The 24,503-nt window shown below is 38.0% G+C and overlaps 2 protein-coding genes across 5 annotated transcripts in view; both read left to right on the top strand.

The window, feature by feature from the left end:
- Nucleotides 1-3,932, top strand: part of LOC120522904 (gap junction alpha-5 protein-like) — a 51,545-nt gene extending 47,613 nt beyond the window's left edge. The window contains exons 2-3 of one of the 2 annotated variants that reach the window (XM_039743672.1): nucleotides 946-1,161; nucleotides 1,461-3,932. In XM_039743672.1, the coding sequence (XP_039599606.1) occupies nucleotides 1,488-2,543 (1,056 nt within the window). In that variant the 5' untranslated portion in view covers nucleotides 946-1,161; nucleotides 1,461-1,487 and the 3' untranslated portion in view covers nucleotides 2,544-3,932. The remainder of the gene's footprint in view (nucleotides 1-945; nucleotides 1,162-1,460) is intronic. The other variant, XM_039743673.1, reaches the window with a different exon arrangement.
- Nucleotides 3,933-17,499: 13,567 nt separating this feature from the next.
- The window catches only part of acp6 (acid phosphatase 6, lysophosphatidic), a 59,025-nt gene continuing 52,021 nt past the window's right edge, over nucleotides 17,500-24,503 (top strand). For all 3 annotated transcript variants that reach the window (XM_039743668.1, XM_039743670.1, XM_039743671.1), the window contains exons 1-2: nucleotides 17,500-17,897; nucleotides 22,375-22,503. In XM_039743668.1, the coding sequence (XP_039599602.1) occupies nucleotides 17,694-17,897; nucleotides 22,375-22,503 (333 nt within the window). In that variant the 5' untranslated portion in view covers nucleotides 17,500-17,693. The remainder of the gene's footprint in view (nucleotides 17,898-22,374; nucleotides 22,504-24,503) is intronic.

Raw genomic sequence — 24,503 nt, 5'->3', positions numbered from 1 at the left:
CCAATCCCGGGCAGGGTGCCAACCCACCACAGGACATAAATGAAGATCTCTTTAGTTAATTTAAAGCACAACAGTTTGTTTAGTTTGAATGTCTGTGTTTTGAGGTGTGACTGGAGTACTACAGTCTTCAGTAGTATAAGGCTGGAGGAGATTCTTAATGCAATGCCTATGTTTTAGCTGTCTCTCTACTGCCATCTAGTGCTTCTTCTTCTAATTAATTCGCGGACAAACAAAGATCAAGATCCAAATGAAGATTAAATATAGAGATAAGTGAACACACTTAATAAGGATCTAACTAGAAGAAATTGTTGGACTGAATGATTTCTGCTCATTTTTCACAGTTCTATTCAGGTTATGTCAATTTTCTCTTCTCGTTCATTTTTAGTTATAATAAAAAGGTTCTTGAGCATTCTGAAAACTTTTCAGTTTCAAACAAAATATTTCTACCAGCATTAAACTGCTCCTTATGTATTGCTGTCTACTTTCCAGGAAAAATAATGTTTGAAGTGGAAATAAGGGACTTGGGATAATCTCTCACCAGCTGTTAGATGGCATCCTATGGTTATATGTCTATCTTATATAGATCTTATCTACTACCTTCTCATTTCTTACAGTAAACATTTCTTTGAAAATGGGGTTGCACATGATCATGAAGAAGTCAACAATGCTTGAGAGGATGAGAGACACTTAGATGAAAAAGTTTCAAAGTTCCTTATACAATTTTAGAACAAGAGATACTTCAGCACAGTTTTGGAAGAGTGCAGAAATAGCTTTTGTTTGGACTCTGTTTTCTATCTGTACCAACCATGTATGAGATGACTGTCTCCCCTTTAGAAGAACAGTGCTGCATTCTTCGTGCTGCCAATTTTTGTGCCATTAGTTTATCATGCTTTTAATATTGACCCTACACCTTTGCTATTCTTTCATCCCTTTCCTCTTACCTAGGGGTCACCTGAAATAGGAATGATCTATTTCATGGTCATCTCTGTGTCTGTAGATGCCTGAGGTGTCCAGCACTTGAGCTACTTCTGTCAATCTGGATTGTCTACCCTCTCCTTTTTGCCTCATCAGAGAGGTGATCAGTCTAAAAGTGAGGTGCAGCATGGTTCATCATCTGGGACATTCCAGCTAGCTCTTGAGGCTTACCTGTCCTTTTCTAAGGTAGGCCTCAAGTGTGACTTCTTCTGACCATCCCAAAGTCTTGCACCTCAACTCAGTTGGGAGTTGGAACTTGTCTTGGGGGGAGCATTCTGAACCGGTGTTTAAACTTTTGTTTAGAGATATACAGTATGCATAATGTGTTATTAACAATATGCTATGATAAATGAATATGCCTTTAAAATTTTGATTAAAAATGAATTGATCATTAAATTAAGGTCTTAACTTACATATATTTAAAATGTACCAAAGTTATGCTGACAATGCTGAAAAATAATTAAACCTTTTTTTTTTCCTACTAGAACTTTTACACATTGGGCTGAGCAGTGATGGGTGACTGGACCTTCTTAGGAAATGTTCTCGATAAAGTTCAACAGTACTCAACAATGGTGGGAAAGGTCTGGCTGACTGTTTTATTCATTTTCCGTATCCTAGTCTTAGGCACAGCAGCTGAGTCTTCCTGGGGCGATGAGCGGACTGACTTTCTATGCGACACCCTTCAGCCTGGCTGCACAAACGTTTGCTATGATAAGATGTTCCCAATCTCCCACATCCGTTATTGGGTTCTCCAGTTTATATTTGTTTCCACCCCCTCACTCATCTACATGGTACATGCTTTACATTTGGTTCATATGGAGCAAAAGAAGATGCAGAATGAAGACAGTGAAAGATCTCCGCCAAGGCATAAGGAGTATCCTGAAGAAACAGAAGAACCTATTGTGAAGATTCCATTGAAGGGAGCTTTACTCAAAACATATGTGTTTAGTATCATCATAAGAACCATCATTGAAGTGGCCTTCATTTTGGGCCAGTATTACTTGTATGGAATATTACTTAAAGTGCTTTATGTCTGCCAATCCTCACCTTGCCCAAATGCTGTCAACTGCTACATATCCAGGCCTACTGAGAAGAATGTATTCATTGTGTTTATGCTTGTTGTTGCTGCACTGTCACTTTTGTTGAGTTTACTCGAACTTTACCATCTTGGCTGGAAGAAAGTGAAAGAATGTTTACAGAGCTATAAAGTGCCGCCCTCACAAGATGATGCTATCCCTGCCACCAGTGAAGGCCAGGTTAAAATCGCACGGGCCTGCACACCACCACCAGACTTTGATCAATGCCTTGTGCAACCAACTTCTCATTGTCAGGCATTCAGTGACAAGATGGCTCACCAGCAAAACTCAGTCAATCTGGCAACAGAGCTTCATAGAAGCAGTGATAACCTGGGTCAGGAAGATTTTCTGCGCATAAATTATATGCAAGGCTGTAATGAATCTAATGCAGCACCCACTGTATATATTGACAGCTTTTTAAAGGGAAAGTGCAGACTCAGTAAGGCAAGTGGATCCAGTAATAGAGTAAGAACAGATGACTTAACTGTATGAAAAAATAATACTGCTGCTATGAAAATGAACCATCTTTAAACAGGGTGACCATATTTGAGTGGTAGATGCCTTCCTCCTTATAATATGTGGAATATTCCCATGAAATTGTATTCCCCCAGTTTCTTGCATGTGATCCTGTCCAAACTATTTTGTAAGCGCCCACCTTATTATGCACCATATGACCCTTCAGTTCAAGGTCTGTGAAGATCTCACAAGGTACACTTGCTTTGAGCAAGTCTGACAGATGCTGAAGATGACTGATCACTCTACATTTGTGAACTTCAGCAAGACAATGGTCCAACAGCATCGATCCAGCATGTCGGACACAACCATCCAGCTGGGGTTTTCATATTCAACAAGATCTAAGGTGCATAGAGGGTAGACCTTCAAAAAAACAACATCCAGTGACCAGAAATACATGTAAGAATAGAGAAGCAGGGAAACTGGGAATAATAATGCAGGTTAATACTCTAAGAAACTACAATGGGATTCAGAATGACACATCTCAAACTCATCTTGTTGCATCCTGTCCTGGGTGGAATATAGTAGCAGTTATCCCACTGGGACCTGCTCTTATTGGGACTATCAGCAACAGGTTGGAAGTTCACTCCTCCTGGACAATTGTGATATGGAAAAACATCACATTGTCCAATAAATTCTGGTTCCACTTATCACAGCATGAAGCAATCAATCCATTTTTGCTCTGCTAACACTGCAGGCCGGTGGTGGTGACATAATAGTTTGGTCAGAGGATATACTGTAGAAAAGCCTCTCTGTTGTCCTCCAAAATTGTTGGTGACTAGGTACAATGCTATGTGGCAATCATTTATTATTCTGTTTTTGACTACTACTAGTATGCGTATGTACCATGTCATCAGGTATATATAACATGAGAATGCTTCCAGGAATGTGAGAAGAACTTTAGAGCAATAATCTGCTACAGTCCAGTCTTTAGAAACTGAAATACAATCACTTGCCAATGGGTCAATTGTCCAATTTATTTTAAAGTTTATGTCTCATCGAATTCTGACTTTAATGTGAACTGAAAGGGGAGTTATTTTATATAATGAAGTACTCAGTGTGGATATGTAATGATGATATACTGTAAATAGGAGAGAATACAGTATATACATTATAAATGTATCAATCAATGTGTTAAGGTCATACACAGGAACTTATACTGAGTATCATGTTTCACACTCAGACACTTATCAAAGCAAAGTTCAGGTTGTAAATTGCACATCCAGTAACTTCTTTCTTAAGCACAACAACACCAACTTTTACAGCTCTTTATGTTTAGGCAAAAGTGATTCTTTTTTGTAACAATATAGAAAGCAAAGAATGTCAATAATTACTTGGAATAAAGCAGAACTATCATTGTGAAACTGATTTATAATTCTGCTCCTTTTTGGCTTTTAACATTGGTGCAGGCTAGTACGGTTTCTAGCACCAATCCTCTTATTAAGGTATCTACACTCTTGGGATCTGCTCTCCATTTGAATTCCAGCTTCACATCTCTCTTGGAATCTTATTATTGATGTCACTTATGTAATACCATCTCATATTTTAATGTTTAAAAATCTAAAGAATTTATAATACAAACTTTTTTTAGCCATTTCAGTGTGCAAATATAGTCATTTTTCAAGCAAAACATTATTTTCAATATAAATGAAAAACAACTGTTATATCTCTCTATTATAAAAAAAAAATCTTACAACAAGATCTTCTGAGGAGAGACAGAGAGAGACACTTCAGAGAGGCAGAGACACTTTCACTTCCTGTGACACAGTCAAGTCACGTCATACTGACATCCATTGGAAGCATGTTCCCATGAGACGGTGACCTAGGCAAGGAAAGTAATAATCAGCCCGGAACCAGTGGAATTGAAAACCTTGCAGGTCCAAACAAGGTCAGAAATAAAAGACAAAGAGTAAAAGACACAGTAGAACTTCATAAAGATGTTCAAAAATGTTGGTGGCATACACATGCAGAGCAGGTTATAGATTATGAAAGCAGTGGAATTCGAAATACTCACAAAAAACCTTGGCGCGATGCACATGAGGAGCAAAAATATGACTAAAATTCAAAAGTGTCAACAACAAGAGAGTACAAATCGCATTCGCGCAAACAAAGGAAAATTATTACTAGGTGAAATAACAGAACAGCAAAAAGAGATTGAATATATGGACATTGGTGATATGTTGGAAGTATGTAGCTATTGTAAGGCTTTAAAGTTTGAGTCGGAGACTTGTAGATCATCTACTTTGTGATGCCATCAGGGAAGTGTACTGCTGCTTCCCAATAAAGAGGCGTTTCTGCAAGAATTAAAAGATTTGTTGTTTGGTGAAAGTGAAATTCACAAACACCACAGGCAAAATATACGTGTTTACAATAATCATTTCGCGTTAGCATCATTCAATGCACAAAACATTGATTTACAAAATAATGGACCATATGCTATGAGAATCTGTGTTCCTGCAACAATTACAGCTATGACAAGTTTAATTTCGAAAAACACACGATTTGGTCAAGTGTATCTTTATGACCAGGGAGAAGTGATACAACATAGAATCAAAGAGTTAAACAATCCGACCTAAGGAATATTATACAGCCAATAATGGATACAAATCCATATGTCCAAATGTATCACACTTTAAACAAGATTTATCTGCAAAACATGGACAAAGACATTTTCTTGGATGTCTGTATGAATCTGAAAGATCACAGTCGCATTTATAATAAACCCACATGTGATGAATTGTCAGAGATAATAATTTCGAAAGACAGAGATATCAAAGACAGAGTTGCTATTCATGTATATCCAAAGGCAAAGCATGATTCGTAATTTATGTCAAATACACCGCCACATGCCGATCCTTTACTCTTTTCTTTGCTTTTCCCAGGTGGCGAAACAGGATGGTCATACAATATGAAATAAAAGCATTCAGCAAAACGAATAACACCCACACAATATTTCAGGTCAAAATTAGCGATACTTCCCATGTAGTTAACCACTTCTATCATTTCATCCTCTATCGCAACATTACATTATTAATGCGTATGTAAAAGTCGCAGCTAGTCTCTTCTGTATTAAATTGTATCAAGCTAAACTTAGAACAGAACATATGCAAGTTCTCATTGATCACATTCAAAATTCAAATATCAATAGTTCAGACAAATTCAAAATAGGTACAGCACTAATATTATCATCATCATATCAAGGTAGTCCAAGAGCATTGCAACAGTTATATCATGATGCAATGGCAATATCCAGAACTATCGGTTGGCCAGATTTATTTCTTACAATGACATGAAATGGCCAGAAATCCGCAGCTTCTTGAGAACAATGCCACCTGCTACATCAGCACTGTATACTCCCACTTTCCTAAATAGATTGTTTTATCAGAAAGTCTTATTTTTATTGAAACGATATTTACTCACGGCCAGTTATACGTTGCATTATCAAAAGGGAACATAATGCATATGTAACAATTCCCATGACAAAAAAATACTTTAAATTGCATTTTCACAGGACCAAACCCGGGGGTTGGCGAGCGAAGCGAGCAGAGGTGGAGCCCCCTAGTACATATTAAAACAAAAGAACTTATCACTAAAGTACAGTGTCTTTAAAAAATACCACATCTTTTCAATTCTTCATATTTTATTTTTATACATTTAGTTGGCTTTTTTTTAACACTGAAACTCTTTAATATCAAACTGAAAACAGGTCTCTGCAAAGTGCTCAAAATTAGTTACAAATGTACACATAAATATGTTTTCCATTTAATATGACACAACTAAATCTTCACTAGAGCAGCCAATTGGTTTTGGAAGTCATAAAATGAGTTCACTAAAGATCACCTGTTTGAAGTCAAGGAGTTTTAATTGATGGTGGTATAAATTGTGGTCCAACTTGTGGTGAGTCAGAATGATAGTCTAACTTACACAATGAACACTCCAAGAAACTCCAGGAAAAGGTGATTGAAAAGCACAAGTCAGGGGTTGGAGACAAGAAACCTTCCAAGTCACTGAATATCCCTTGGAGCCCAGTTAAATCCATCCTTAAGAAATGGAAAATGTATGGCAAGCTGTAAATCTGCCTAGAGCCGACCATCTACAAAAACTGAGCGATCGTGCCAGAAAAAGACTAGTGAGGGAGGCACCAAGAGACCTAAGATAACCCTGAAAGAGCTAATCTGGCTCAGTTTGGACAGACTGTGCAGACAATAACCAAAGCCAGTCACGTCTTTATGGGAGAGGAGTAAAGAGAAAGCTGGTATTAAAAAAAATGATATCTTGAATAGAATTGTCAGAAGAAATATGGGAGTTTGGAAATCAGCTAGAAGAAGTTTCTATGAGTGAATAAGAATAAAATGAGAATAGCATTTATGTTTTTGGTCATCTAACTAAATGGTATATTTGAACACTGCACGTCATCTAAAAAACAGTAACTCCAGTGTGAAGTGTGGTGGTGGCTTTATCCTGCTGTGAGGATACTTCTCTGCACAGGTTCCGCAAAGATTGTAAGGGAAGAAGGAGAATCCTAGGGGAAAGCCTGAGGCAGCATACAAGAAACCTGTCCCTTGAGAGAATATTTTTTTTACCAATGACCCACAGCAAAAAACAAAATTTACTCAGAAATGATTTAAAAAACAACAATGTTAGCGTCCGGGATGGCCGAGTCAGAGTCCGGATCACAGTTTAAATGAGAAATTGTGGCTGGACCTGAAAAATGCTGTTCACAGGAATGTATCTCTAATGCAGCCTGACAGAGCAGCTTTGCAAGGAAAAATGTGGAGAATCACAGCATCTAGATGTGCAAAGCTTATAGAGACCTGTGAACACAGATTCAAGGCTATCATGGGTGCTAAGAGTGCATCTGCTAATTACTGACTTGAAAGGAGTGAAAACTTATTTGATTTATCTTGTGTTTTATATTTATACTTTACTAAGGGGCTCTGCCCCCTGCTTGCTTCGCTCACCAAGCCCCGGGAGGGCGCTACACGCTAGCCACTTCGCAGATCTATCGCTCACGTATGGGGAAGCGGATGTACAATTTAAACAGATTGTTATTTTCATGCTAATTGTTACATATGCATAATAGACCTAACTATTTTACATTGCAGTGCGTAATCAACCATAGTAAAAAATAGTAAAATGTATTAAATTAAAAGAAAATTATGTTCCATGTTGCGTTAGAGTTATTCATTGCGTTATACGTTTTAATTCTGTTTGGTTTTGAAATTAACGTGAAAATGCTTTTAAAACTTACACTTTTACTATAAAACTTCAGTAAAAAAAATTTTTTAATGAACTTTTCGTCAATATCGTATTGAATTTTGATTCCGTATTTCGACTTACATTGTGACTACGCAACATATAACTGCCAAAGATTGAATATCGTTTCTTTCTCTCTAATAAATAAATTGACTTTTCGAATGCTTGTCCTTGTGATTTGTTAATTGTCATAGCAAAAGCTATTCTAATGGGAAACTGTAAAGTTTTAATACGAATGGCATATCAAGATCTCCTTTGGTGTCTAATGTTATCCACGGAAGATGTACTACATTACCTTTCTTGTCATCTGTTAAAATTTTACATGTTAGAATTGTTCGACCAATTTTGAATACAACTAATCTTTTCCTATTGCATAGCCCATCACTCAGACATAAATTACACAATAACATTACGATACATCCTTCTTTCAACAGTAATTCGGCCAGTGAAAGACTGGACGGTATGAACAGTTGTAGATATTCTATGAGATATTGTAAGTTGATGTTTTCATCTTCTGCGCCATCACCACCAACTGTTTCAGCATAGTCTATTGATATGCATTTAACCAATTTGCTGTGTAACTGATTGATACTTGTGACGTTAATTTGTTTGACTTCATCATTTCTCGGTGTTAGGATTGCCCGTGTACTCATTTCTTCTGTTGATATCTCTTCGGGATGAAATTCTTCAATAAGATTTTGACATAAGTCTTCTTTTATTCGGAACTTAAAGTGAGGAAAACATAAAAATTTATAAGAGCTGAGAGCACAGGAAATGTGTCTGACAAAAGCATTAACACAAATGAGAGGTGAGAGGACCGTGGGCATGGTTGAAAATGGTTGAGAGGAGGCAGGACTTGAAAAAATCTCTTGGCAATAGTCTTGTCTCACGGGACTTGAAAAAATCTCTTAGCAATAGTCTTGTCTCATTATTTTCTTTTATAATAGAGAGATTTAGACCACTTTGCAGTGATGTGTTATCACATTGACATTGACAAGTCATTTTCTGTTGAATAATGCAAAAAGAGACAAAAAAATCCACTGTGATACAATGTTGCACAAAAATCCATCGATTTGGTAAATCTGTTTTATCCTGAGCAGAGTTGCTGGGAGGCTGGAGTCCATCCCAGCAAGCACAAGGCAGAAACAATCCCTGGACAGGGTGTCAGTCCATTGCAGGGTGAACACACATGCACACAGGCCAATTTAGCAATGCCAGTCCACTTAACCTGCAAGAATTTGGTTTGTTGGATGAAACTAAGGCAACCAGAGGAAAGCCATGTGGACTTGGGGAGAACATGCAGACTTCACACAGTGATGACCAGAGATGTGAACCCCTGACTCCTTACTCCATGGTAGCAGTGCAACCACCACGCCATTGTTCTGCCTGTATTATAATAATAAAATGTGAAAACTTCCAAGAGATGAATACTTTTTATAGGTACTGTACATTAAAGAATTAAAAACCAAAGGGAAAACTGGGACCCTGTAATATTGAAAACTCTGTGAGAGTTTCAACTGGGCCATCTTTAAGGTGAATTATGGTCAAACTGGGCTATGCTGGACACCGATTCGAAGTAAAATCAGTCAGTTAGGTGTAGTGTAGAGAGATGAGGTTTAGGCCTTGTAGGTCAATAAGCTGCATTTGCCCTTTTAAATAGGGGAAAGGTGAATTGCCTCCTTCATTCTGATTTCAGGTTCTCTGCTCAAAGTCAGCAATCTTACATACAGAAGAAGAATAAAAAATCACAATCCAGGATATTGGTAATATCATCCTCCCATTGTTTTCATAATGCAGGGCATTAAACTTTAAATCAAAAGATAAGCACACTATACTCACTATGTAACCCAGAGAAAATTCATTAACCTGTCTCTACAGATTAAATTGAATAAACTGCTGCCAAATAAATAATAATAATAATAATAATAATAATAATAATAATAATAATAATAAACAACCACTCCCTGGTAGAAAAGAAAAAGTTTCACTAACTTCCTAATTTATATTGCACATTTTAATATAAAAAAATTCAGCTGCTCATGCTTCAGAGAACCCTGGTATCCATACTACGAGGCAGCAGCATTATAGGTGTGCCACCATGCTGCCCTTGAGGTGGACTGACTGTTCTTAAGCCTTTTCTGAAGTGCTATTAATAAATGGATATCGCATTTGTGTTACCTACTGTCTGTGATATTTGATGAACACAGACTATACTTGTGTGATATACTGAGGATGTTTTCACAAAATTTTGATCTGTCTCTTTGAAAGCACTGACAAATTTCTCGGTCAATATTCCTCAGGCAAAAGAGAATGCTTTCCTGATTACCCACAGGTCAATTTTGTTTCCATGAATAAGTCTGCTGGTTATCATCTCTAAGGAAGAAGTTGTGCTTATCATCCATTTCAGGCTTCTTAGGCCTGACACCAATCCAAACTCAGCTGGTGATGGCAAGTAATCAATAGAAGAAGTTGTAATGGATGTCATTAATCCAGTCTCACCTCTGTATGCCATTGACCCATGGTCTAAAGGGTTACCTAACAATTAATGGTTGGTGCCAGATGTCCATATATGATGAAAAGAATTAATATTGAACATATAGCAGCTTCTTGTCCTTCCTATTAGCCTTGTGATGTGCATGGTAGCCTTTTTGAACATGCCAGTTGTCACTAGTGTCACGTCCATAAAGCCACAAGTTGGATTAACCATATTGCCTCTGCCCAAATCTAACACACCCAATTGTTTTTACAGTACAAAAGTACTTTTAGGAGGAATTCGTAATGTTCTATATTGGAAATACAAGCACCCTGAGGTCACCATGATCAACTCTCGCCAACTTATTGCTACTTTGTGGAGTGCATGAAGCCTCAAGTAATTGATTACCCTCAAGTAATGGTCATGAGCGTCATGGATCTGAAAATGAATCACCTGCATAACTAAGCATACTGATCTTTATGGACATAACAATAGTTTGGTGAGAATAGGCCATTTGGGCCTACCTGGTTCCTCAATCTTTCACTTTTCTCGAAAATCTTTGTGGCCAAGTCCATCATGCTGTTTATCACCATTTCTTAAAACTATTGTTTTTGTGTATGAAACAATACTTATGTTTGTAAGAAATTTAGCATTGTTTGTTTTTTTAATTGACTGGATATGCCCTGCTTACAAGTGATGAGCAAACTCCTCTGAGTTTACTTTGCCTCAAAGTTCACCTGATTATGGAAACATTCTGGAATTTCATCAAACATGACAAAATGTTCTGAAGTCAAGTGGAGAAGGAGAAACTAAACTGGTTTCGAGTGGATTTTCATGGTGAGATGGTCTTTTCAGATCCCTATTTGCTACAGAAGTGTCTGCCAACTATACCCGACTGATTATTATGGTAAAAAATGTGTCCTGAGCTGTGAGGCAGCAGTGCTAACCACTGTCCCACCATGATTCCCTGAAATAAAATAATATTTTATCACTATGACTAACTTATACCCACAGAGGCTATGATGCTCAAGATCAGCAGCATATACTGAGGGGGGACTGTCTGTAATTTTTTTTTCTTTTTAGTAAAACCAGTTGAATACCAATTGTGTAACGACATCACAAAGGCATATATACTTTGAAAATTATTCACGCATGTGTGAAGCAGATTAGGCAGCATCATAAAATTAAATTTGAGGTGGAGTATGTTTCTGTACACATGTGTGAAACGTCTGCTCTAGCAGGTGGAGCAGATTAGGACATCCCCATCCAGCACTGCTGCTCAGCTGTGTGATGTGACACTGGTTTCTCAAAGCATCATGAGTTGCTGTGTAAAAAAAAAGTCCATCTACATTTGCTGCACAGTAAATTTTCAGTGAAAAATTTGCCGAATAAGGTCACAGGTGATCCCAGCAAATTTTCGGTGAAAAATGCATGGACGAATTTTACCAACCAACACTGCTCCTTATCAATACCCTTCATAATTTTAAACAATTCAATAATGTCACTGCTTAATCGTCATTTGCTTACATTAAAAAGGTTCAATTTCTTCAAACTTTCATCATAGCTAGAGATGAACAAATCAGTTTCCGTGAAACCAGCAAACCTTTTGCTTCACTCAAAAAATGTGAAATGTCTTCTACAATCAGCAAAATCTGGGCTAGTTCCACATATATTTTCATCTCATCTGCAACTCTTTTTCTGCAACTCATGTGCAAATGCATAGGGATCGTTACTCTGATGCAGAGTGGGGTTGAGTGCACTTACCTGGGAGCACTTTGAGGGCCCTTCTTCCCTATTGAAAGCCATTGGCTTGGGTGTGTGGCTGCAGGTAGGTTTCTGGAAGGATCCTATCCTAGATCAGCTTACAGAGTTGGTGAAAGTGAACGCAGATCGTGTTAACTGATGACTTGAAATGAGCGGTACGAAGTGGGAGGCAGGCAGTGCAAAAGGCAGATGAGTACACATGGATCCTCGCGGAGGAAGCTGTGAAAGATCTGTGCAGCGGCAGCAGAATTGTAGGGTGGCAAGGAAAGAAACAATGGTTTTGACTTTGGAATAACCCTTAGGGACCAATGTTCCCTGCTTTCACACCGAACAATTAAAAAAAAAAAACCCAAAACCTCATTTTAATGGGTTTTGCATTTTGCAATTGTGAAATCACATGCAAAATGAATTAGAGGCAATTTTCAAAACTCTACTGTTTTACTCTTTGATACTCATTGCTAATCCTATTTAATCCTGGAATTAGCCTAGTTGCTGTTCTATCATCTTTCTCTTACCCTGTTTTATCTTTTTGTAACATGGAGACCAAAGCTAAAAATGATATCCCACGGGTGAAATGACAGTCCATTGTATAACCTATGTATAATCTACTGTTATGTGTTATCTTAACCAGCTTGTTAGTATCATAACTATATACTGTAGATAACGTATATAGGTTAAATAGAGCAGCAAACCCACCACTAACCCCTGACATATTTTTTTTATTTATAACATCACATAATTTGGACAAAATTCATCTTCCCAACACAATGCTTCATGTGTTAGGCTAATTTTACATCCATTTGCACACATCTTAAACTCTTGCTTCCTGATTTTACACAAATCAAGAGCTAATATGTTGGTTTAGTGTATATGAAAAGATATATTTTTCTTTTTCACATAAAATGGTAAAATTGAAAGATAATACAAATAAATATTCTTAAAATTTTCATTAATGTATATAAAGTCAAATACATCTAGGAGTAAATGTGTCCTTCTGTGGTAAACACAAAGGAAATGAAGCACTTGCACATTCATACAAATTTTGCTAACAGAATTTAATTTACAGACCAAGCTTCTGAGCAACCACTTGCAAAATAATGCAGAATGTTTATTTATATTGAATAAGCATGTTATGATAGGGGCGGCACGGTGGCGCAGTGGTAGCGCTGCTGCCTCGCAGTTAGGAGACCCGGGTTCACTTCGGGTCCTCCCTGCGTGGAGTTTGCATGTTCTCCCGTGTCCGCGTGGGTTTCCTCTGGGCGCTCCGGTTTCCTCCCACAATCCAAAGACATGCAGGTTAGGTGGATTGGCGATTCTGAATTGGCCCTAGTGTGTGCTTGGTGCGTGGGTGTGTTTGTGTGTGTCCTGCGGTGGGTTGGCACCCTGCCCAGGATTGGTTCCTGCCTTGTTGGCTGGGATTGGCTCCAGCAGACCCCCGTGACCCTGTATTCGGATTCAGCGGGTTAGAAAATGGATGGGATGGATGGATGTTATGATAGGCCATCTCTCTGGAAAAATGTTCCAATATGTTATGGCAGACATGCAGGTTGGAAAGGTAGCAAAGCCAATAAGAAAATACAACGAACAGGCAAAATGTGTAAATAGCTACCTCATCAGCAAAATCATAAGTTTTTTACAAGATGGTGTGACTAATAAACAGCTTGCTTACCTGCCTTGTCCAATAGCCTACAAAACCTCCATTTTATGAAGACGCTGCTTCAAAGGCAAATGACTAGAAGGCTGAAACTGCCCAAACAGCTCTGCCATTCTATAGATGGCACATTCAGATGATAGGAGGTAGAGAAAGGAAAAAAAAAGATGGCCTGTTTTACAAACAAGTTTGCAAACACCTGTCCAAACTCCACAGCAAGTCAAGACAGAGAAGAACTCAAAAGAAAAGAAGGGTTGTGTTTCTGACTCAGAGAGTGCCTTTTCTTTACAGCAGGATCACTCCATTTGAGTATTATTGCACTTTCCTTTTGCAGAATCTTTTCTCGTGTGGCCTGTTTTTGGTGATGCTGGGCTAGAGCACTGATGTGACCAGGTTATTTTTGCTTAGGTGTCTCTCCCTTGGCATCATGCCACCACTGAGCTCATCATCATCACCATTGTTATCATTATCACGCTCATGGGCCATTTTCTGGGTTTTAAAATGGATTCAATAATGTATATATGGGTGGAATTCTTGCACTGATGCCAGTTATTTTTCCAGCTTCCTTGATATTCACCTAAACATCTTCCTACTACGGGTTAAACTTCTCAAGTAACTTTCAAGATTATCATCAATACTAATTTAAAACACTGCATTATCTAATCTCATTTTACTCAAAAAAAGCATTGTTCAAAACAAAGACAACTGAAACAACTAAACGGAATGTTAAAAAATGGCAGCTGATGAAGTAGTTACACCTCTGTACGTTAACTCTTAATTCACATTGTATGAGTTGCCTTTAGAAATCCCACTTTTCCAAGACAACATATGAGTTGTCGCCTGTTCCCTAAAGGAATATCACCATAGATGCTTCTCTGGCAGTGGCATACGGTTGTCACTCATGGAGAAAGGCATTAGGCTTTTCTAAAAAGCCCCCCTATTCTCTCTTTCTGTCTGTCACTCTTTATGAGATGTAACATGATTGAATCCCTTTGGGGCACAACCTGCAATACAAAGGTTTACTACCTCATAAAGGTCCCTCTTTAACCAAGAAAGTTCAGAAATTGTCCCTCTGAAGGAATGGAATTTCTGACTTTTTGTTTGTGTTTCAACAATGATTTTTCAAGTTCAAGTGCTGTCAAGTCTATGGAGTAGAGTAAAAATTCTTACTTGTGTGTCTGACAAACATAAAACACATTGTCAGTCCATTCTCAGCAACGTGATCAACAAGTATTCCCTTTCCCTAATGCTGCTGTTTTGCCTTGCTTCTTGCTCTGATCTTTTTGCCTGAACCTAACAATGTCATTGTGTGCTCTTTTTGGTACTACTTTTGATCAATCTGTGTAACAACCTAAACCTTACTGCAGTAGCGTAGAAAAAAGGTGGACGTAGATAAGCAATCACTCATAATGGAGGTATGAGCCAGGGAAAGCAATAAAAGTTAGTATACTGTATGTCAATAGGGGATTGCTGGAAATGCTGGTAATTGAGTAAAGGAGAAGTCATCAGGGCAACAGTATTTACCCTAATGTCAACATAGCAAAAGTAGCTGGTCACAGAAACAGGAGGAAGACAACATACTTCATACTACTTCATAGGAAGAGTCACCAGAGACATGAATGTCACTGCCAAGGTAAGTAAACCTCTCAACAAGGTCGACACTCTTTCCACAAGCTGACACACTGCTGATGGCTGTGCCCAAGAGGTCATTAAAGGCCTGGATCTTGGTTTTTATCCAGGACTCTCACAAGCCCAGACACTCAGACTCCTCACTCAGTCTCTCGAGCTCCCCGATCAGAGCCTCCATTGACTCTGCGAAGATCACAGCATTGTCAGCAAAGTCAAGATGTGTGAATCTTTCTTCACCAACAGATGCCCCACAGCCGCTGGACCCCACGACCTTGTCTAACACCCAGTCAATACAGGCATTGAACAGAGAAGGAGCAAAAACACACTCCTGACAAACCCCAGAATCAACTGGGGAAAACGCAGAGGTTCTGCCTCCACTCTGTGCAGCACTCACAGTACCAGTGTACAGGCCAGCCATGATATCCAGCAACCTTGAGGGGATCCCATGAACCCTCAGGATGTCCCACAGGGCAGCTCAATCAACTGAGTTAAACACTTTGTGAAAATCGACAAAGGCTGCAAAGAAACTCTGCTGATATTCGTGTTTGCGCTCCACGAGAACACTCCGTGCCAGGATGCGGTCGATGGTAGACTTCTTAGGCATAAAACCAGACTGTTCCGGTCGCTGGAGGTGAGCAAGTGATCACAGATCCTATTGAGGATGACCCTAGCAACGAGAGCAGTGTTATCCTCCTGTAGTTGCTGCAATCCAGGCAATCACCCTTCTCTTTCCAGATAGGGACAACAAGTCCCGTTTTTCCAGTCAGTTGGGATGATGCCAGTCTCCCAAATGGAAGCAAAGATTGCTTGCAATGCCAGGAGGACAGCCTTACCACCAGCCTGGAGAAGTTCACCCCAGATACCACAGATCCCTGCAGCCAACCCACCCTCCTCAGCTGATTCACCACCTGTGCAGTGCGATTGGGTGGTTCACAGCTAATTGGAGGATCAGCCTCAAGAACCGTGGAATCCCAGGGTTACTGTGGAGAAATAAATAATTTTTACTATGGGTACAATTCATAGAAAATAAAATAACAATGAGTATGAGAGCCTACCGTGTACAAGATTTTTCTAAGCCATAGTAATAGTTGTGGCTGCAAGGAAAAGTTGCATCACACTAACATTTTTTATCCTGGTCCTAGTATCTCAAAGACACGTGAACACTACATTTGCCATGTATGAGTGAGTGTTGGGTCGTTTCTGGGGATAGGCGGTCTAGGCAAGCTCCTACGGTGCCCTCTACTGGTCAGGATTAATATTGCAGCTCCATGTACAGATTCCTATCTTTATTTATTTAGAATAAATGTTTCGGACCTGACCGGACCGGAACACAAGAAATGTTTATGTTGTACACCTCGATATCGCCTGCACTGACTGCACTCTGCACAGTACAATCTGTTGCCCAAAAACGGCCCTGGGCGACGAGACATTTTTTTAAACAATACAGACCTACGAAAACTTGGACTCAAAGCGAATATCCGATTATATTGTTTTATATTATATTCGCATACTATGGATTAGTCTTATCGTCTGACGACCTACACAGCCCCAAATAACACGAACAACAACCATGATGATGATGCCAATGATAATAATTCTCTTCAGTGAATTGCTAAAAGCTGATTTAACCCAAAATATGATCGTCTCACAAATGGGCATACATTAAAACTTGTGTTAAAACTTCGTTCACTGTTGCTCACCATCACTTGTGAGTTTCGCTCTGGGCACGGTAAAGCAGTTGTGCGTTTCATTTTTTTGGCTAGGTAGATTGCATTATTTATATCACGAGCATACGATAAATAGGAATTCACTTTGAATGAATAAAATTACATAATTTATTAGGTAAAGAATAAATGACATTACCCAATTATCTAAAAAGATAGTGTCATCACTGAACGAAATTGACAGTGAGGCCTGCAGTGTTGAATGGGAAATGTAGTTTAAAAAAGAGTAAAAGACTATTGTCGCCTCAGTGAGCGTTTCAGTTGTTTTACGTCATAAGCGGTCCTGTCTGGCATGACTACAATTCCCAGAAAGCTCGCGGTAACAGCCACTGATTGCTCAGTGTGCTTTTCGGAAGTAGAGGACCATTTCCTTTAGCTAGGAGTATTTTGTACCACTGGCTTAAATATATGGTCGTTTTTTTTGGAACTTAGGTAATCATTTTGATTGCTACAGTCATAGTTGAGGACTTCGCTTCTAGTCGAGTGTATCTTTCCTCCGAATTTGGAATTTTGAGTTTTCTAACGGGTGGAAATGTTCACTGACATATACTTCTTGCGTTAAACTAAAGACGTAATTTTATTGTAATATCTTTTATTTTTCTTCGTACCGGTACCTGTAACACGCTGTCGAGATGAAAACTTGGACTAAAGGGTCTTTTTTTGCGACCGTCACTTGTGCGGTTGCCGGTGCCTATTGGCTGTACGAAAAACGGCGAATATCATTGGACACCGTGGGTGGAGCTGCCCGCCCCTCTGAATACGAACTGAAGCTTGTGCAGGTTTTATTCAGACACGGAGCCAGGACTCCCCTGAAATCATTACCCGGTACTCTTCAGGTAAGGGACTTGTATACAAAAAAAGCGTTATTCTCACACTACTGTGCACGTTGTCTTCCATAATGAGCAGCATCCAAAACAGTGACAATTAAAAGTAGTTTTATAAACACAATAAAAAATGACTTCCATTTTTAGGGGTTTCTAAAAGAAAAGTGAGTGGAGCTTTTTAAAATGAACTCAGCATTGTCGGTACGTCAGTTACATAACTGAAAGCGAGGTGACGGGGAATTTTTCATGTTTGGCAATTTCACACAAAGCAGGCATTAAGCTGCAGAAACATTTTTAACATATTTTAATCACATATATGACATAAATCGCATCCCTTATAATTTCTATTTGACGTTATATTTAGAAACATTTGTATTAGTATCATTAATTAAATTACACAACCAGTGAAAAGTTTGGACTCGATCGGAAATGTTCATGGTTTTGATAGACACTGTCACTTGTACCCTTATCAATATAGCATTAACTTGACTTAAGTATATGTTTCTAATGGTTGTCACTTTGTGAAATTATTTATTTTTAATTATTCATGACTGCAAAGATCTATTTTCAGCAGCCATTCCTTTAGTGTCGTACTGATAAACTTTAATTATTCATGTACAAATGCTTATTGGATATTACAGAGAAGCCCTTGTAATTGCGTTAGCCCTACTGAAACCTGTTATTCTGTTCAATTGGGTTTTAAGATACTGGCATTCCTGAAGTTCAGTTCTGGGTTTCAGAATGAAGCCACTCCCTCAAGAAACAGGCAGGCTTTTTTTTTTTTTGCGAAATGGATATTATTCCATATGAAAGATGGGCAAGAAATTGAAGACTTCATAAAAAAAAAGTTAAAAAAAATGGGAAGGCCCAGATGCACAACTGCATAAAAGACTAAGTACAACAGAATCTGAAGTTTGAGAAACAAACATATTACAGGTCTTCAGTTGGCTACTCCCTTAAATACCTGCCAAATACAAGTATTGACTACAAGAAAGGGAAAGAGAGAAGACCATTACTGGATGCTGGTCTAAGAGGCGGAGTTTCAAAGAAAAAGCTGTATCTGAAACTGACACCACAAGCACAAAGAAAAGCTTCAATTGGGCAAAAGAACACAGACATTTGGACGGAAGATGTCTAGAAAAGAGTGTTGTGGTCAACATCCTGGATTCATCTTTTCTGAGATGCAGATGACACTGGTATTTGGAATGTATTTAAAGAAGACCCCAACTGAAGACCTGTAAGGCGTTTGGTTCTTAAATTACAGATTCTGATGTTCTTATCCTTTTAAGTGTATCTGGGCCTTCCCCTTATTTTTCTGTCCTGTTAGATCTACTCTGCGTGCTTCTCTCAAGGCAGTAATAGATAACTTTGTATGAAATCTCCAGTTTCTTGGCAATCTGTCACATGGATTATCCTTCATTTTGTTAAAACTAAAATAGACTTGCATGTTCCTTCGAGAAAGCTGTATCATTTTGGCAAATTTTGAACCCAGAAATGAACTTTAGGAATGCCGGCACCTTGCAACCCATGTGAACAGAATAATAAGTTTCAGCAGTGAAAATGCTATTAAAAAGATTCTGTTATAACCAACATAAAAAATAAACAAAATTAACATTTATATACGTCTAATTAAGGATAAGCTAAGGGAGTTTACCAAGCCACTGATGGAATGGCTGCTGCAAATGGAGCTTTGCAGCCATATAGCAATAATAAATTAAAAATCGGTCATTTCAAGCAGTGAAAGCCATTAGAAATGCTGGTAATATCTTGGCTATACAGTGTTTTAAATCAAATTTAAAGGTATTCATTTATATATAAAACAAACATTTATTCTTGAGTCCAACATTTTCACTGACAACTTATATAAAATAGCAAAACATAGTAGGAGTTAGTCTCCAAATTAAATTTATATTAATAAGAAATTGTGCAAGAATTGACATACAAATAATAGCACCATGGACTCAGTGCATCATCTGTATCTGACAAGTGTACAGTAGTGTAGAGATTGGTTCTAATGGCTGACAGTTTCAAAATGCAGGATTCAATCCCAACTCTGAGACAGTATGAGTTCTCCCTTTGTTCATGATGGGCCAAGTATGTTTAGAGCTGCTTGTTCACCTTACTTGCATGTCTTTTGAGTATACTGTACTCTTCATTTTCCTCTCCTCTTACGATCATTTGTCTTGGTCCATCATCACAATACAAGTTTATTTGAAATCCCTGTTTAGTGGTATTTTTAAAAAGTCAAATCGGTACACATGCAAATACTGCACTGTTTAGAATTTTCTAAAGTGCAGCTTTTTGATGTTATATCAATAACCATAGTTCACCCAAAACATTCATGTACCATAATTACATTTCTTAGTTTTTAAACAAATGCATTTACCTGTGTAAAGAAAAATGAAAAGAAAGAAAATTAAAATTGATTTATTCTAAAAATGTTTTCCAGATTTCTTGAGTACATCATTTTGTACTCTGTAACCTAATCGATTAGTTGAAACTTTGCATTATTTTGCATACCTCCTATTTGATTTCTTTTGTCTTGACATCATTTTAATATGTAAGTCATAATAGCTAAACCTCTTTTTGAGCACAGTTTATGAAACACTGAATGCTGCGAGTAATGCTAGTATTGTAGATTTTACCAAATTGTGCTTCATGACAATAGGAGACCTCAGTATTCGTTGTAAGCTGCATTTATGCTCTGTTCAATCATGGACCATGTGCAGTTTAACAGCAGTTTAACAAAGTTATTTCATACACGCTTACACAGTATGATTAACCAGAAAACTGTAACATATGAAATTCACAATTGTTCAATTTGAAAAATTAAAAAAAAAATACTGAAGCTTTAAAAATATAGTCATCGAATTAACAAAGAGTCGCTACAGCCTTCAGTTGCAAAAAGATAAAAATAGGTAACAGTATTTGAGTGCTGAAAGGATAAAATAGAAATTTAGAAATGCAAAGTTGTGCCTGTGCACCTGTAGTGAAAGCAATGTTGAAAGAATGTTGTGTTTAAAACCTTCAATTTTTAATTTTTGCTTAAAATATATACAGGGTAGTGCAGGGAAATGGGAAATTTTGGAACTAGGTGTTGGCGACCCCGGTGAGTCTGCAGTTGTTTGGGACCAATGTGACCTCGTTTATAACCCCTTGCCTTTAGTTCTAATGCAGCAGTTGAGTGGTGCGCAACCAGCGTTCGCTGTGAAAGCCTTTTATAAGAACGGTGATAGTGTGACTGCTGTGCAAAGGGAATTTCAGCGTCATTACCAGTTAGGACGTCATGATCGTGCCCCATCTGCTCATGTGATTACAACATGGGTGCGTAATTACGAAGAAACATGTTCAGCCTTAAAAAAGAAGTCCCCAGGTGGAGTCACTTCACACACTGCCCAACAATCGGTGGCAGCTATTCGACGATTGTTTGGAAGGCACATCATTTCATGTAACGGTGCCATTTCGTGGCCTCTGAGATCCCCACATCTCACTGTTTGTGATTGTTTTTTTCCTGTGGGGACATCTTAAAATCCAAGTGTACCGCACATGTCCAGCAGCCATTGCTGAACTAAAAAGGAGGATTGAAGAGGAAATCGCTGGCATTCCTCTTGACATGTTATGTTGAGCAATGCAGAATTTTTTTTTTTTACAGGCTGTGTACAGAATGTGTATGGAGAAATGGACAACACCTTCATGATGTTTTCTTCAAAACATAAAATGAATATTGATTACCATCATTAATTGTATTTTGTAATTTATTCATGCAATGAACGTCAATTGAATATTTCCCATTTCCCTGTGGCACCCTCTTATTAATGTTTACTATTGCTTGTGGATCAGATCTTTTTTATCATACAAATATTTTGCAGAAAGAGTAGCAAAAATATAGAGCAAAATAATGACAATATTCATATTCGACCTTGTACAGTTTAATTGCCATTTGTTCACATTCTGATACTATATGTCTGATTTAAATCCAACAGTTTCTTTATTTTTACTAATTAACATTTGATATACATATACAAATGGTCCTTCTGATTTCAGCCACATCCCAACACATACATATTGAGTTGACTGGTAAATCTAAATTAACCTGGTGCATGTATTGAACTGTTCTCAGAGTTGTATTTGGTTCCTGACTTATAGACTTCGGCCCCCAAGGCCCTATATATTGGAAGGGTCTGAAAATAAGTAAATAGTTGAATGAATCCCAAAATAATAAAATCACATTTTCAAACCTGCCCTATCCATTTCAGACTTTCAGAATGTGTGAGGAATCCCACACAGGCCTAAGGACACTGGACCTGTTATAGATCATCACTCCCCACTGTACTGCTTAAATAATAAAATATGATACTATGTCTATTAAATTTTGAATTTTGAAATTTTAAATTTTGTGTTGCTGAATTTTGTTTTGTAAAATATACAATCTCTAATTTTACGTTTGCTTTAAATTTCTGTATTTTTTTCATTTCTTCTTTTGTTACAGGCTGAATGGATCGTAGACCTTTTGCAAGTCCCACCCCACACAAAATTCAGTTATACTGTAAAAAATCTCAGAGGAGATCCCAGGCCACCATCGCCTCTGGAGGACCACTACAGAGCTCACAAATTAAATGTATTTACTTTATATAGTTGTGCTATTTCTATATAGACCTTAAAAATTTAAATTGCTTTAAAGTAATTATATTAAGCCCCACTGTAAAAAAAAGAACCTACCTGTGTGCAGCTTTAGTTACAAAATCAAAATATGTGAAATATTTTTGATGTTCAGTTTTGTGCCATGTCACGGACATATTACAAATTATTATTAATTTGTACAGTTGTTGGTTTAAAATTGAGCCTACTTTTTATTTTTGAGGTTCTCTAGGTATAGATGGATCGATAAAGATTTTGCTTTTATGTATTCAAGTGGAAATTAATTTAGTAACCAGATAGTAACACTATAATGTATTGACTCCTGTCACCTGAAGAATTAGTCATATAATTAGTATGTAAAACACTGGGCTCGGCAATATTGCAAAAAAAATTAAATCTTAATTGTTTTTTGTTTTTTTAACTTTATGGACAATTGCTGATTTATTTGACTATTTCCACATAGAAGCAATTTTCAGCTATTCTTGAGGAAAAAAAAAAACAAACTGAGAAGACTGTTCATATTTTGCAAACTGAAAATACATCCGTATATTTCTTAGAAATACAGTAACTTGCAGTATATATACAGTGTATTGTCAGTGATGAAATGTGCAAAATAAGAAAACCTCTTTCTGTGCTGACTGCTCTATAAATTTTTAAATTTAATTAATTAAATTACGCAATTTAATTTTGCGTTTGCAGCCCTAGTTGTTCTTCTCTGCTCCCTTCATATTCCTATCACATCACTTTTAGGCAACTTTCCCTAAACTTTTTCTGTTTTATAAGTCTCGCTGCTCTTCCGTATAGCTTAGACATGCCTTCTTGCTAGTACCACTGGTCAGTTTTCTTTTTTTCCCCAAACAGTTTAATTTGCAGAGCACACCAGACAGCTTCTTCCCTTTCTGGAGCAGTGGTTTTCAATGTCTTTGACTTGTGGATCATTTTTCGTTTGAAAAATTTTTGCAGACCTTTATGTATTTTCCATTGGCTTAATTTACTAATGCATTGGATTGAAGAGCAAGGAGTTGCAATTACATATGTGTAGAGATACTAATGTTAGATAGATCAACTAATGGAGGAGGGGGTCCCCTTGGAGTTTCAAGAGTGCATTTAGGAACGTTAGATCGATTTCGGTAAGGTGGTGATGGAGAGGGGTTTGAGCTTCCAGACTTATTAACACTGGCGAACTAAGCAGATTGGTAACTCTGCATTGCTTACTTTTTATGGACCGGCAGTTGTGCGCTAAAGTACATGCCTTACCTGATCCTCGTGGACTGGCAAAAACTGTCTATGGTACGTGTCCAAGGACTGGTGGTTGGTAAACACTGCTGTAGAGAAGTCAGATCGTCTACTGCAACTTTGATAGCCCCTGACCGCTTCTTACAGGCAGCTTGCCCCCTGTTCTTCTCCCTCCTCGTAACTTAGCCACCATTGCATGGCAGGAAGGCAAAATGGACATCTGTGGCGTATCTTTCCCCCCGCCCCAGACAGGGCATACCCTGCTGTTAATGTAATTATGCTGTCTAAAGATCCTTTTATACTTGATTCGTCCGTGTTTCCACAGGGTTCTACTAGGGTGCAAATTACTTATATTTTCATTGTCAGTCCTCAGTGAGTGGGGATCCTAAATGAACAGATGCACTTTATATTTTTTGTTTACTTAACCTTTGATGAGCACATTCATCATTCTGGCACTCATATATCCAGCCTCTCCTTATAATTCACCACATTAGATACACTGCGCTGCATCCGCATTGCCACGTAGTTAGAAGAAATTTTGTAGTAATGCATGGTGGAAACCCGGCACATGCCTGCTGCATGCAGGGGCATGGATCTGTGTGTGATGTCATTTTTGCCGTACGGCCCTTGCACCCAGAGCAGACAGTTCAAGTATAAACCAGACTTAAATAGACTAGGGTGCACAACCTCTATGCATGAATGTGTCTGTAACTGCCTGTGGCCAAGTAAAAATGGGCCTGGACT

This window comes from Polypterus senegalus, chromosome 2 (assembly GCF_016835505.1).
Source record: "Polypterus senegalus isolate Bchr_013 chromosome 2, ASM1683550v1, whole genome shotgun sequence".
NCBI classification, from domain to species: Eukaryota; Metazoa; Chordata; class Cladistia; order Polypteriformes; family Polypteridae; genus Polypterus; species Polypterus senegalus.
This window is presented reverse-complemented; position numbering and strand designations above follow the sequence as displayed.